Here is a 13,702-nt window from a genome sequence, read left to right as displayed (position 1 = left end):
AATTTCGGGTTATTGCTACACTGAAGTGGTTAGATGACGGCACGTGTCAGGGTGCCAATGAACAATTGTCACACTTTCATATATTTTTTATTTGTCATTCTTTCTAGGACCTCTTCTGACATGAGTCCAGCCATCATCGTCCACTTGTGGTTTTTCAGCAACTTTTTTAGGTGTTTCTTCATCCTCGGTCGAGTCAGACTCCTCACTCGCCTCCTCCCCGTGGTTGACAACGCTGTTTACAACACTCAAGCTCACCTGCGCAGTAGAACGTAAAATAATAGACCTTGGTTCCATGTAATGAAATTCTGAAGCAATATTGCAGTGCTGAAACAATTCTTACGCAACCGCTATGCAAGAATGGAGATATGAAAAGCAGTGGAAAAGTGCATTAATACTAGGTAATGGTTCAGCAATAAAAACCCTTTTATGGGTTGTTGCTGAGAGAAAACCGAATGACGGAGGTATTGGTGCACACCAGATTGTTATAATCATGGCTAACTTTACTTTGAAGGACCTATAATTCCTTGTATAAGTAAGTCACTGAAGCAAGTAAATCGTATTTGAACCTGAAGTTCACATATAGAAATCATGTATTACATGAATTTTGAAATGCCACTCAATAAGTAAGTCACTGAAGCAAGTAAATCGTATTTGAACCTGAAGTTCACATATAGAAATCATGTATTACATGAATTTTGAAATGCCACTCAATAAATTCATTTGGCTAAACATTAGCTATTGCAAGGAAACGCTTACGTCAGCCTCATCAGGCTCGCTCTGCATCGTGAAAAGGGCTGGATTATATGACGGCAATTTGCTCATCTCCGACCGAACTGCATCATAATTTTTCTTTAGTAGAAGTCGGTGCACTCTACATAAATATTCGCCAATCTGAAATGAATCATAGTTTTCGGTTGAGGTAATGTAAACAGGAAACATTTTAGTGTCACTAGAAAATTAGAAATTGACTAAATAAACAATGTTAATTACATTACAGATTTTAAAGATATTTTTTCAATAATTTTTCAATTAGTGATAGAACATGCATAGACGGATAAAGTACAATAATTTGAATGGGTGAGTTCACGATTAATCACGTTACATACCGTAAAATGGGGTAACTTAGACCACTTTTTTTTCTTATAAATGATGCCATTTTCTTACTAGCTAAATTAAACTTGAATTGAAACATGCAAATTATGTCAAATAGTTTTTGAGTTGTGGGGGTTTTTGTAAAAAAAACGAAATGTGGTCTAAGTTACCCCGCCGGTCTAAGTTACCCCATTTTACGGTAGGTGCTTTACTAGCTGTTTAGTTCATCGCATAAGAAGAATTTGGATTTGCCTAGTATTGTTCAAAAACTATTGTTTCCATTTCACTCACAAATTTGTCGGAGCCGTCACATACTTCGACGTGTAATTCTTCTTCCATGATATCAGTTAAAACATCTGCCACTTCGTCTGGTTCTAGGTCTTCTGCACATAGAAAATCAAATTATTTTAACTAAAATCCTAATGATGAATTGATTTCACTGAAAGCCACATATATATATTTTCTCAAAGACTACCAGTAGTATGAAATAACACCAGGAAAACTGAATAAACACGAGATTTTTAAATTTCCTAAATATTGTAGGTATAGTTCTAATATCTTCCAAGTCCATTAGAAATTAGAAAAGTTTATTGCAAAGCAACTAGAGTTCTATCTTCTTCAATCAATTCAGCTACTCATCTTTTGCACCATGAAATTCTTGAAATGCTTTTTAAAGAAATGAGAATGATTTAATGAATTGTGAATTTTTTTCCTGTCGAATGCAGCGATACAAATTCCATACCATTTTCTGCAAAATACTGTTCAGTTGCACCTATCATCCACTCTGCTATTTGTCGACTCTTGAGTCCACCAGCATGCTGATCAACTGCAAACTGTAGGAAAATTTAAATATTAAAAACTCATTGACATCACTGGATGTAAAAACACAGATTCAAGTAGGTAATAATTTGTAGATTGCATAACGTCATCACTATATTTGCCACAAAAACATGAACAAAATTAGAGAAGCCTAGGAAAGATGCATGATAAATTAATTTCACAATAGCATAATTTTGTTGAACTAACATGCTTATACTAACTCAGGCACTCAGTTCTAATTTGAGTGAGATTGCTAGAAATCATGATATGAAACTCTTATAATGAGTAAATATTTTCTTGAAATTTTGCCAACCTGTAGTGCATCCCAGCCTCTAAAAGCAGCTCTGATAGCTTCTTCGAAGGTAGGAGGAACTTCCATTTTCCATAAGATCTGAGGGCAAGAGACATTGAATTAGTAGGATTAGACATAACCAAAACCAATTCTAAACAAATTCTGCCTAAAATATATGCCATACTTTTCTTATGGTTTTCTGCTTCAGATTCTGGAAGAATAAATTGAATAACCAATTGCTAAAATTTGGCAAGCAAATTAATAAGTGAAAGTGAAACTTGAGCTTAGAATCAATGAAAAATAACTTGTTGCAACATGAAATTTGATTTATGTACATAAATTTAGCCTGAACATGAAGTTTAGAAGTTGACCATAATACAAGGCAAGACTGCAAGACCAAAAATAATTAAATCATAACTTAGCCTGATTATGTCAACTGTCATTGCCAGAAAATCTCAGACATCCTGCTGTTAGTGCTGTAACCTATCGAGCAGTGCATTACATTTACAACAATATGTTCCTGACATCACTGGGAAAAGGCCGTCACTAAGGCAGCAATCATTTGCACAGGAATCCTATGTCTGCAAATGCAGCTGCTGAGCATTGGCCCGTGGCCCCGTGTTGACCCATAGGCCTCAAAACAGTTTAGCGTTCATGTTAATTGCCAGTTGCCACTGTGTGCAGGCATGTTTCCAGTTATCATTCAACTGCCTCAACATACTTTTGCTGAAAAACAAGTTTGATGAGCTTCTTCACATCTGCCTTGGATGCTTGGAGGCATCTAGGACTAGGGTAAACGCGGTATATTCCGACACATTAAGGACGCATCGAGAAATGAAAAACTATAAAAAAAATAACCGTATGCGTTACTCCAGTTCTGTTTGCTTTATGTGACTCGCAAAACACCATACTACGCGCCAGCAACAATGAAACATCACAAAATGTTGCCATATTTATTTAAAAGCCTTTAGAATGCAAACCTACCAAATCCCTATATTCTGACACTGTGTGTGGCAATATTCGGCATGTGGTGAGACGTATTCCGTCCGCGCTTCAAATTCTACTGATACGTAATGCCGTCATCCACGTGTTCGAATTCCGTTCGCTGTGTGAGCTGTATTGGAATACAACACGGCTTTGAATTAGAACACTAATGAATATTGAACACTATTTAATTTTAACTCAGGAATGAAGGTGAAATGGAAAAAATTTTACAAGCTGAACATCACCGTTAGGTCATATGAAGTTTCATCGAACTCGGATTTCATTGCTTACAAACTTTCAGATGTACGTATTGTTAAAGTGCACGAGTATCATGAATACATACAGGCATCGTAATATATTACATGCAAGCTTTCAGATGTATATATACGTAGTGTTGGAGCGCACGCATAACATGAATACAGGCCTTATGATATATTCATATATATCATATACAGACTGTCAGATGTGCGTATTAAGTTGAAGTGCGTGAATTTCATGCACACAAACATCATAATATTTTGCATACAAATTTTCAGATGTACGTAATCGGTTAAAATGCATGAATATCATGCATAAAAACACCGCAATATATTGCACACCTACATGCTCTTACATGTCAAGGTTAAAATAAAAATATAACATGCAGAAACTTTCCTCAAGAAAGTTTGATTATAGCTTCTAAGTGGAAAAAAACACTGGCGTAATCTGTCCGATTATTTTTGCAAGCTTCAATACATATGATGGTTGCGTTGTCCCGGGGCAGAACATTTTACATCCGCCGCTCGTAATGCGCTGTTGGGGTCCGGGTTTTAGTCAGTACCGAAGTCGTATCTTGTCGGGTCTCGGCCGTCTCGCTAAGTCGCTTGTTGGCAGTCGTCAGAAGTTTATTGTGGAAGAGTCCCATTAGTTGGCAGTCGTTGAAAAAGATAAATGACCTATTATTTTAGATCAAAAGTCGTTGTAAAGTAAAAAAATTGGTCGATAACTTCAGCGAAAGTCGTTGAAATTACAACGACTATTGCCATTGTATGAGACCTGGCCCATAGTGGCAAAGCAGAGAGTTTTTTAGACTCTCCCTCAAGTTCATTTTTGAGTCCTATAAGTAGACCAGTTAACTAGTATCATGGATACCAGCATTATCATACATAAGAAATTGGTTAAAGTCTTGAGTAAATGAGGGAATTAAAAATGAACTGATTCTAAAAAATCTCTGGTTTGCCAGTTGCCACTATGGTTTACCCTATGCAGTCTAGTCAGTGTCAGGTCAGGCTAGGCTAGGGCAAGGGCAGTTGTACTGTGTACAACTTGTAGTTGTACGGATGGTAACGGACCTGTAGGGCTGTAGCTGTGTAGCAACTAACAAGTACAGTACACTGTTACACGTGTGCTGCTCTGAAATCTGTATCCTGCTTGAACGTTCAGCCGCTCTGCTCTGTAAAGTGTAAAAATCCTCTAAGACTAATGTTATGAACTAGCCTCTAGGCCCTCTGGGTATGTCTTGTCAGTACTCAGTTTAAGTCAGTTATCACAACGTCGGTTCTAAGAACGCCAAGAGCCTCGAGGGATATTCAGATGATATTGAAGTAGGCTATATGAATCATAACAAACTTACCTTACCTTTTACCTCAAATGTAAATGTTCAGCGTGCGTTTATAGTGCTAGCTCACACCGTCACTGCGTCACACCGCACACGCTGACTCGCATAGTCGCATAAAGCACGAACACGATTAGCTTCAGAAACAGCTGTGCGATCCGCAAACTCAGCAACGTTTGCGGATTGAGGTTTCGTGTTCACGAATGTGTTAATCAGGACGACTCACTTGAGCTCAATATAATAAAATAATATAGCGGTTTCAGCATTTATTAGGCTGTTGACCTGTCGCCGAGTCTTAACATCATAGAACATTTACAGCTTGTTGCGGTCTCGAACGCACAAATCACTGCTCCAATTCTGCTGTACTTGACTGTCCGGCCTCCTCGCCGCTTCTGACCATAAACTGCCGCGCACACGATTGATCTATATAAAGTTGACCCACGAGAAGTTCCGTCTTTCAGTTCAGCTCTCTTGTTATGTCACGTAGATCGAGAAACGTAATAAAAGCCCGTCATTCCCATGACGGATTGGTCGACTGGTTTGATCGCATTTTGGTGATTGGTTAATGCCCGTGACGTCACTGAGATCAGTAACGTCACATGCGAACAACGAACTACATCCGCAAATACGGGCTTCCGATGGGTCTTATACTAGTTCAACCATGGTCACGCAGGGCTGGGATCGAACCCGCACCTCTCTGCTCCAATCTTGGTACCTACTAAGAACTGTAACCAATGGTCCACACTGCCCAGAATATATAAATCGCTTTAGGCGTATTTTCGACTGACAGTGTTTTAAATAGGAACTTTGGAAAGGCTATTACGAGAATGTTACGCTAAAAATATCTAATAATAAGTATACTCCAGTGAAAAATAGGTTTAAAATCCTTCGAAATAATTAAGTCGGAAATCAAGTGCACTTCGGTGTAGGTAACTAGATATAATAGGAAAAGAAAGCTTGACCCTGCTAAATGATAATCAGAACGGTTTATTTGACACGGACACAGTGTTACAAAAGTGCTGCAAATTATGACATGACTAGCTTCTATATTTCTCATAAAATTTTGAAATCATCGAAGGAAAAAAAATCAAAAGAGAACTTAAGAGTTACATAACAAAATATCAAAATGTACGCGTTTCACCATCTGAAATTAGCATTACAATATTCAATTAAGGAAAAGAAGCTCAATCTTAAAAATACAGGCATTACATCCTCTAATTGAATTTTATCCGATTAGAGGAATTCAAAATATTAATTTGAGACGGACTCAGAGAGGTAAATTTTTACACATTTGGCGATGATAGTACACAGCTGGTGATGAAGAGTAATTGTAATGAATACAAGGTTTGCTAAAGCGTTTAAGATAAAAAACGAAAAATAAAACTACTAACAAGGTAAAAAGACTCCATACACTGAAATGCCGCCTTGCAATGAAGAAAATTCCCCCGAAACAACGGAAGGAAGTCAAAAATTGACAAGCGAGTTTACGCTGGCGAAGGAACAGGCATGATTTGCATTTATCAAGGCCAAAAAGAGGCAGGTGAACAGAATCAGAAACGAAAACGCAAGCATTAAACTGCAGAAGAAATATTTCCCATAAACGAGTCAGTGTTGGGTAAGCTCCGAAATTACGAGCATAGGAACAAATAGTTAGTTAGTTAGTTAGTTCAGTAGCCACATGTTTACTAGCGCTTCAGCTATTTAGCTATCTCGCATCGAAAGTCATGTTGAACATCACCAAAGAGGTGGAAGGTCTTAATTGTCAAAAGTTTCTCAAATCAAAAAACAAGGTCTCAGATGTCCAGCCCGCTGAAACTGGTTCGAAAGAAGCAGCGTTAGCATCTCAAAGGGACTAAGTGACAAGAAGGGACAGGTGAAAAACAACAGAAACGAAGACACTCGAACAAGAGGTCGCTTACACGGGACGTCGGCCACCCGCACGAGAGAGACAGAGAAGGGAAATGCAAAGAATCCTACCTACATAATAACTTAATCCCGCAACTGAGATCCGCAGTCCGACACCGCGAGCACAGCGGTGGGCACTCAGGAACAATAGCCATAGGAGCGCAAATAGGAACAAATAGTGTAAAGAAAATTCTGAAGAGCAAAGAGCCTTGTAATAACGCCCTGCTGTGATGCCCATACCGAAAAAAAATACGAAAATTTGTCTTCATTTGCTTGTCACCAGAGAAGATTTCTACAGGAACTCGGAAGTGTGTTCTACCTACACGGTGCTACATGTGGTCGGTAATCAAACACATCCATCACACAGCGAGCTCAACCCACTTGCAACTCAAGTGTCGTCGAGGCTTCACACTGATTGAAGTTAGAGCGCAAGTGTGAATTTCGACTAAATAATATAATACGGTACGTTTTAATTACGCGTTCCTGACCAAAACACACCTATATTGAGGAAGGAAAGCAAAAGGCATAAGGAAGGACAGGGATTGAATTCAATACATATATACACATATAACTAATCAATAAAATCAAGGCGTTAAACCACAGAAAAGTGTTTTGTAAATTGACTAGACCATTTCATGATCCAAAAATGGAGGTCAGAGAAGTTTTTTCATCAAACTGTCGATTGATTTGTGAATAAAAATCCATAACATTATTTGTGACATTTTGATGTATCAATCACGATTGATATTTGTGACTAGGAAAAGATGGGTAGCCATTCTTGGTCGCCACCTGTTCAAGGAGAGGCTCAAAGGAACCCTAGAAGCGCAACCAATGCAAGCGTAACAACTGCAGAGTGCACGTGCACTTAAATTCAGAAAATGATCTATGATCATGAAAAAAATTAAGGTCAGTCAATGTGATAAACAATCAATCTGATAAATAATCAATACGCTTACTAAAATTATTAAAAAATAATAAAATAAATATTCAATTTAGTAATAATTATTAATAAATAATTTGAATAAAGTTCTGAAACAGCCAGAAAAAAAGCTAAGGAGATGGCGCTTCTTATAAACTAAGGTTGAAATTGATAAAATAAAAATCGACTATGACTGGATGGATGCACGTGAAGTTTGTAGACGACTAATTGCAAATCTGATTATGATTGATATATGACGATCGCTTATTAATAATTAAACCCGCATTTGAAATTATGACAATAAATAAGGCTGAAAAAAATCAGGAGTCGTCGAACTACAAAAGTATAAGAAATCTTGTATCTTGTAAATACACAAGCGTAAGAAAGTATCAACTTTGACTGAATGTTGTAAAAGCACTTAAAAGATATAATTACTGAAACTAATAAATGAATACTCACTATGAACATAAATGAAAATGAGTTTGTACGCAACTAATAATCAGGTTTCAAAAGTATTATTCAAGTACTACACTCAGTACCTATATCTCATATGCTACAATTAGTCGATAAACTTCTAGCGCAACTCGAGGTGGCACGCATGTAATTCGCAAAATTAAATAGATCAACACAAAATAATAACAATAGTTGAAAATAATAAATAAAATTTACCAAAAAAATATGACATAGTTAACAATTTAGAGTGAAACTAGAACAAAAACAATATATGACACGTTACGACCGTCCTGGCAGGTACAGCGGTCATGACTAGGACTCATAGGAGATTCAAAAGATATCAGAGGTACTTAGAACTGTCACTTGGCAAGTTTAAATCCACGAGGTAAACACACTTCACAAGTCAAGTTTACACAGCATAGTTTTTTATGGGGTTACTACAACAAAATAAACTTGAATAAAACAAGAACGGAAACAAAATAGCATAGTTATAATCCAGTCAGTACACACTAAGAGGCACCTTAATCCGAGATTGTCCTTTCAATATAACAAAACAAAGTGAATACTGTAGGTTGTGACAAGTTGGCTCGTTTATGGCAAAACAGTATGTTGGTTGTGACACTTAAAATACCAAAGCCAAGCAATTAACACACATAAAGTACATTTTTGATGCTAGAAATAATTCCTGTTCTAAGTACCGAATGCAAATTAAAAATAATTAGGTGACGGTTTTAATGGAACCAGCTAAAAAATAGCACTAGAATTATTACAGGATCAGTAGTAGGTACTAGAAATTGTTCACAGGCATCCAGAGTGAGTGCCGAAAAACGTTGACGAATCATCAATATAAATACTTAACCCAGAAAGAAATTTGGCAATCCAAATTAATAATGATAAAAAATACATTTATGACTACCTACTATCATTTCAAGTCGATCATAATTTATCTATAATTTTGGTTAGAACATTCCAGACATTATATTTTCTAAACCAGGGTTGTGACGCTTGCCCGATTTGGAAGCAGAGACTGTGTACAAGAAAGCCTAACAATACCATCATAAAAATTTCTACAGACACGAGTACGTTTCTTACACAAAATGACATCAGATCATCAACTTCCCATGATATAAAATGAAATGAGAATAACGCATAACATTGTCAATTTTAACCCTCTGTCTCATGACGGTAATTTTAGTTATCGATCTTACATCATTGATGACAGTTCATTTAAAGGGTCGGCAAAAATTTTATTTGCCATTCATGTAATTTCAATTAAAATTTGGCTTGTCATTTCATCTCATTATAGTTGTTTTCTTCCTAGCCGTCAGTGCAAAAATGAACAAAAACTCAGTAGCTCGTCACACAATCAACACCAGCGCATTTAAGCAGCAGAAATTAAAATAAGAGAACGCGAATATTTGTTTATCTGTCCTTAGCCGAAATTACCCTAAAATTTCCGGGTTTGTTGAAATGACATGAAAATATGGTAGTGCATTAGTTGTCAGTGGCAGTGAAAGGCTATCAGTTTAAAACTTACGCAAAGTTCTTATGTGCTGTACTATCTTATTCCTTCCACATACTGTTTAAGAAATCATTTAGTACAATAAAGTTTTTGGCTTAGAATATACCATAAAACTATTAACTGAACAAATGCCTGAGTACATAGTAGGGGGCTCCTAAAAAACCAACAAACCACCTAATTTTTGCTAAACATTTTTTTTGGAAGTGAACGATTTCCATGACCAAAGTGCACGGCAAGCAACGCAATGCGAAGGTACAAATCCTCCCTATTCATACTAATGAGAAAACCATGCATGATATTTCCTATCATATCTCAAGAAATCATCTATTACATACACCGATAAGCGAATACAGCAATGCGGGAATGGACTGAAGCTCTACGTTCACATTTCATCAATAGATTAATACAAATTCTATTGGATGATATGAATTGCGTCAATAATGGGGATGACACTAATATTAGAACGCCCCAGACAATGGCAGATAACGACTGGATCCTTGACTAGATTAGTACCAGAATAAGTGGCGGGAGAGCGCAAATGCAGCTAAGTGTAAATGAATGGCGTGGCCATTAGAGTGGATAATTTCTTATTACGATTAAATGGATGACTCGGGAGACTAGGTGAACTTTGACTCGGTTCAAGACATGACTTGACAAGTAAACATAAAATATTACACATTCAGAGGAGTAGAGTCTTGTGGTATTTGGTTTCTTCTGTGGGCACAGTGCACAGAAAACAATTTTACTGAACGCAATGACTTAAAATGGAAAACACAAACTTCATATGCCTAAACAAACCCTTTTTATAATGAATCAAATTCGCAATAGAGAGAAGGTATTGCTACTAAAGAGACAATAGAAGGACTTTACCACGATGTTGAATAATAATTCGATGCATCAAAATGACTTGGTAGGTGGTTCAAGTTTAAATGAAAATGTAAGTGAACAAAACAAAAGGATTTCTTATTCATGAGTAATACTAATAACATGATTTTATAGAGAAGCAAACACTAAAAAATTTCAATGCCAGTCAGATCACACGACATCAAGTTCCTCACTCACACACTTACAATCGAATGACTAGTATCAAGTAGAAGATTAACATAGCAGACAACTTTAGACGCTACTTGCACTTCTTATTCTGTACTATCTTTTGAGAATGATGGGCTTTGCGATGCAGTCGGAGCTGAGCATTGTCTCTTAAGGTGACATTGCACTGAGAACAACGCACTGATGTAGGTGCAGAGAACAAGTGAATCTTTTTATGCACATTCAAATGAGATGTGGTGATGAACGTGGCAGAGCATTCGGTGCAAGAAAATGGGCGTTCCCCAGTGTGGATACGACGATGGACATTCAAATGAGATGAAGTAATGAAACTTGAGTTACAATATTCACAGTTGTGAGGCTTCTCTCCCGTGTGCGTCTTCATGTGGACTTTGAGGCTGAAGGCTCGAGTGTAGGAGTTGCCACAGAGCTTGCAAGTGAAGGGTTTATCGCCGCGGTGCCTTCGAATGTGTACTTGCAATGAGCCGTTCTGAGTGAAAGTGGCTCCACACTCTTCGCATTTGAATGGCTTCTGCCAGTGAGTGTTTGAATGGATCTTTAATTCAGACCTTGATGAGAACAAAGCCTTGCACAGGCTGCACTTGAAAGCTTTGGCCCCTTCACAACTTTTTGGTAACTTTTTCAATCCATTCTTGGAGCTAACTGAAAATTTGCTAACAACTCCATTCTTAACAGCTTGCAGTGATTGTTGAGAAGCATCAGTGTCTGCAACTTGATTATCCGAACTACTCTTTGCAGCATGTGTCAGAGAGTTGCTCTTTACTCCATGTTCTAAAAGTTTATGTTTGCTAAGAAGAGATTTGTCAGAGAATTGTTCAGAGCAAACATTGCAAATGTGAGGGTTATTGAAGTGCTGTCTGATGTGCATTTGCAAAGAACTTTTCGAAGGAAATATAGCATTACATAGAGGACAAGAATTCTGTAACTTAATTAAATGATCTTCCATATGAGCATCAAGGTCATCTTTTTTTCGAAATAACAAACTGCACTCTTTACATTGGAAAGAAAGGTCTTTTTTGGACGAACTCTTCATTTTCTTACCATCATTTTTGGTGTTATGATAATTAACTTTTTGCAATTTCAGCTTGAATGTTTTTCCTGGCTGATCAATTTCTGCAAACCCTAAAACAATGTTTGGGTAGATAGTGAAGTCAGTTATCTGGCTTGGCAATGTAACATCATTTGAGAAATTGCATAAGGCATCAGTATTGGAATTTTCTTCCTTTATGTTGGAACATGAAACTATTTTATCAAGTTTCCCTACAACTTGAGTGGAGGCATCTTGAAATTTGCTAGGCTGGATGAATGTAAATAGCGAGGTTGCAGAGCCATCCCCATCTGAATTATCTTGTTCTGAGTGCAAGAGCTCTTCATTTTTTATAAAATCATCAGAGAGGACAACACCAGAGAGAGGTGATACAGAGTCACAAACTTGTAGTCCTTCAAGAGAGCCCTCATCCATAAAGGGTTTGACATCCACACATTCCTCGTGCTTCTGAAGCATAATGTCATGAGAAATGAAAGAAGTTGTGTCCAGGCCAACTTTAGGGCTGTCAAAATGACTCATAGTGAAGGAGTCCTCAATAACTGTGAAGAGCACATCAGTTGATGATGGGTTGATGAAGTGCAGCTCATTGCTAGTGCTTGGGGAGGACATAGTGCTGCCACTGATGCACCATTGGCTGCCAAGTTCTACTTCCTCCACAACCTCCTCAAAGCCACCAACTGAAATCAACAAGCATGGATTAAAAATCTGTACATAGCATATATTTTTAATAATAAGAACATTCAAATTTGTCATAATCAATTTCAAATTTGAAAAAAAACACAAGCAATAGCATAATAGATAGCTTTCCCACTGTCATGTCACAACACATGATAGGATTGGGAAAGGAAATCTGTTGAAAAAGCAACTTCTTATTTAAAAATCAGGACAAATTTTTACCTAAATCAAATTTTGATGTAGGTACTTTTGTGAAAAATTTGAAGAAGAGATATGGTTTGACATAGGTTTGTTACAAAAGTAAGGCCTATTTGTCCTGCATAAAAAGGGAATATGAGAAAAAATCTAAAACTCTACATTTTCTAGAAATCATTACAGTTATCAATTTTGAACTAGATAACAATTTACAAACTTGATGATGGCCAAGGATACCAGCACATAGATAAATGGTTTGGTATTGTTATAGCTGTTGGAGGTATTTATTTCGGAAGATAAATAAAGTAATTTTAAACTGTTTGTTTTGATGTTGAAGTTGATGTTAATGGGCATAAATCAGTAGTACCATACCTAGTTGTCTGGGCTAAAGTTTTCAAATTGTCCACAATTCCTAGAACGTGGCTCCAACTCAAAAATGTTTCACAAGCAAGGTTAAAAGTCATATAAATAGGTACAAGATTTAAATACCGGATATTTTTATGGGAGTTAAATTTTATTAGTCACAAACACATCAAAATCAAGTAAATTGAGAAAAAACAATAATGACCATTTTCAAAAAATGCAGGTCCTAATTTTTAAATACAGTAATCAAATGTGAAATATCATCTTTATAATTTACAAAGTGATTTTTTTACAGAATAGTTTCTCACCCATAATGTCAGCTGGCAACACATACTGGCACACAGTTAGTTCACTTGATATTGTGTCAGCTGAGATTGTGATAGGTGCAGTCTCAGTAGGAGAACTGTGCTTAGCTGAGCTGGATGAATCATCCACATCTGACAGGTCCGAGACAGTCGTAACTGCCATGCTTGGAGACACACCAACATTATAACTGCTTTGTTCTACCACAGCAGTCTCACCATCAAATACAAGATCAACATGTTCACTAGTCAATATTATGGGGTCAATAGAAATGCTACTGTTAGATATACAAGTGTTACTGCTGCAACTGGACATAACAATCTGTAAAAAATAAATAATTTTACAAATTTATAATTGCACATTGAAGCAGCACATCAATTGAGTATTAGATCTGACAGATAGTGTTGCCAGGGGCATTGTGCTGCTTTTATAGAATAAATTTTCAACCTTCATACTCATTTGTCTTAAAT

At 36.9% G+C, this 13,702-nt stretch overlaps 2 protein-coding genes across 3 annotated transcripts; both read right to left on the bottom strand.

Annotated features, from left to right (window-relative positions):
• Positions 1 to 68: 68 nt before the first annotated feature.
• Positions 69 to 4,923, bottom strand: LOC108681771 (pre-rRNA-processing protein TSR2 homolog). Of its 2 annotated transcripts, none has more exons than XM_018170847.2 (6): positions 4,800 to 4,923; positions 2,225 to 2,302; positions 1,835 to 1,925; positions 1,384 to 1,475; positions 757 to 891; positions 69 to 255 (listed from the first exon to the last, which is right to left on the bottom strand). In XM_018170847.2, exons 2-6 carry the CDS (start codon positions 2,288 to 2,290, stop codon positions 88 to 90), a joined length of 552 nt encoding a protein of 183 aa, XP_018026336.1. In that variant the 5' UTR covers positions 2,291 to 2,302; positions 4,800 to 4,923; the 3' UTR covers positions 69 to 87. The 2 variants fall into 2 exon arrangements, with proteins under 2 accessions (XP_018026336.1, XP_018026335.1); XM_018170846.2 differs by having other exon boundaries at positions 4,805 to 4,922.
• Positions 4,924 to 7,728: 2,805 nt separating this feature from the next.
• Positions 7,729 to 13,555, bottom strand: LOC108681776 (zinc finger protein 3 homolog). Its single transcript, XM_018170853.2, has 2 exons — positions 13,238 to 13,555; positions 7,729 to 12,373 (listed from the first exon to the last, which is right to left on the bottom strand). Exons 1-2 carry the CDS (start codon positions 13,545 to 13,547, stop codon positions 10,704 to 10,706), a joined length of 1,980 nt encoding a protein of 659 aa, XP_018026342.1. The 5' UTR covers positions 13,548 to 13,555; the 3' UTR covers positions 7,729 to 10,703.
• Between the last annotated feature and the right edge of the window lie 147 nt (positions 13,556 to 13,702).

Source organism: Hyalella azteca, unplaced genomic scaffold, assembly GCF_000764305.2.
Source record: "Hyalella azteca isolate HAZT.00-mixed unplaced genomic scaffold, Hazt_2.0.2 contig15776, whole genome shotgun sequence".
In the NCBI taxonomy this organism is placed as follows: domain Eukaryota; kingdom Metazoa; phylum Arthropoda; class Malacostraca; order Amphipoda; family Hyalellidae; genus Hyalella; species Hyalella azteca.
The sequence above is the reverse complement of the archived record's forward strand: the minus strand, read 5'-3'. Positions and strand labels throughout refer to the sequence as shown.

Bases quoted from the DNA above. Each gene is read 5' to 3' on its own strand.
- LOC108681776 (XM_018170853.2), bottom strand. From the start codon at position 13,547: ATGTCCAGTTGCAGCAGTAACACTTGTATATCTAACAGTAGCATTTCT. The intron at 12,374-13,237 runs GTGAGAAACTAT...TGTTGATTTCAG, and splicing joins GTTGCCAGCTGACATTATGG to TTGGTGGCTTTGAGGAGGTT.
- LOC108681771 (XM_018170847.2), bottom strand. From the start codon at position 2,290: ATGGAAGTTCCTCCTACCTTCGAAGAAGCTATCAGAGCTGCTTTTAGA. The intron at 1,476-1,834 runs GTATGGAATTTG...TTCTATGTGCAG, and splicing joins ACAGTATTTTGCAGAAAATG to AAGACCTAGAACCAGACGAA. The intron at 256-756 runs GTAAGCGTTTCC...TCTACTGCGCAG, and splicing joins GCGAGCCTGATGAGGCTGAC to GTGAGCTTGAGTGTTGTAAA.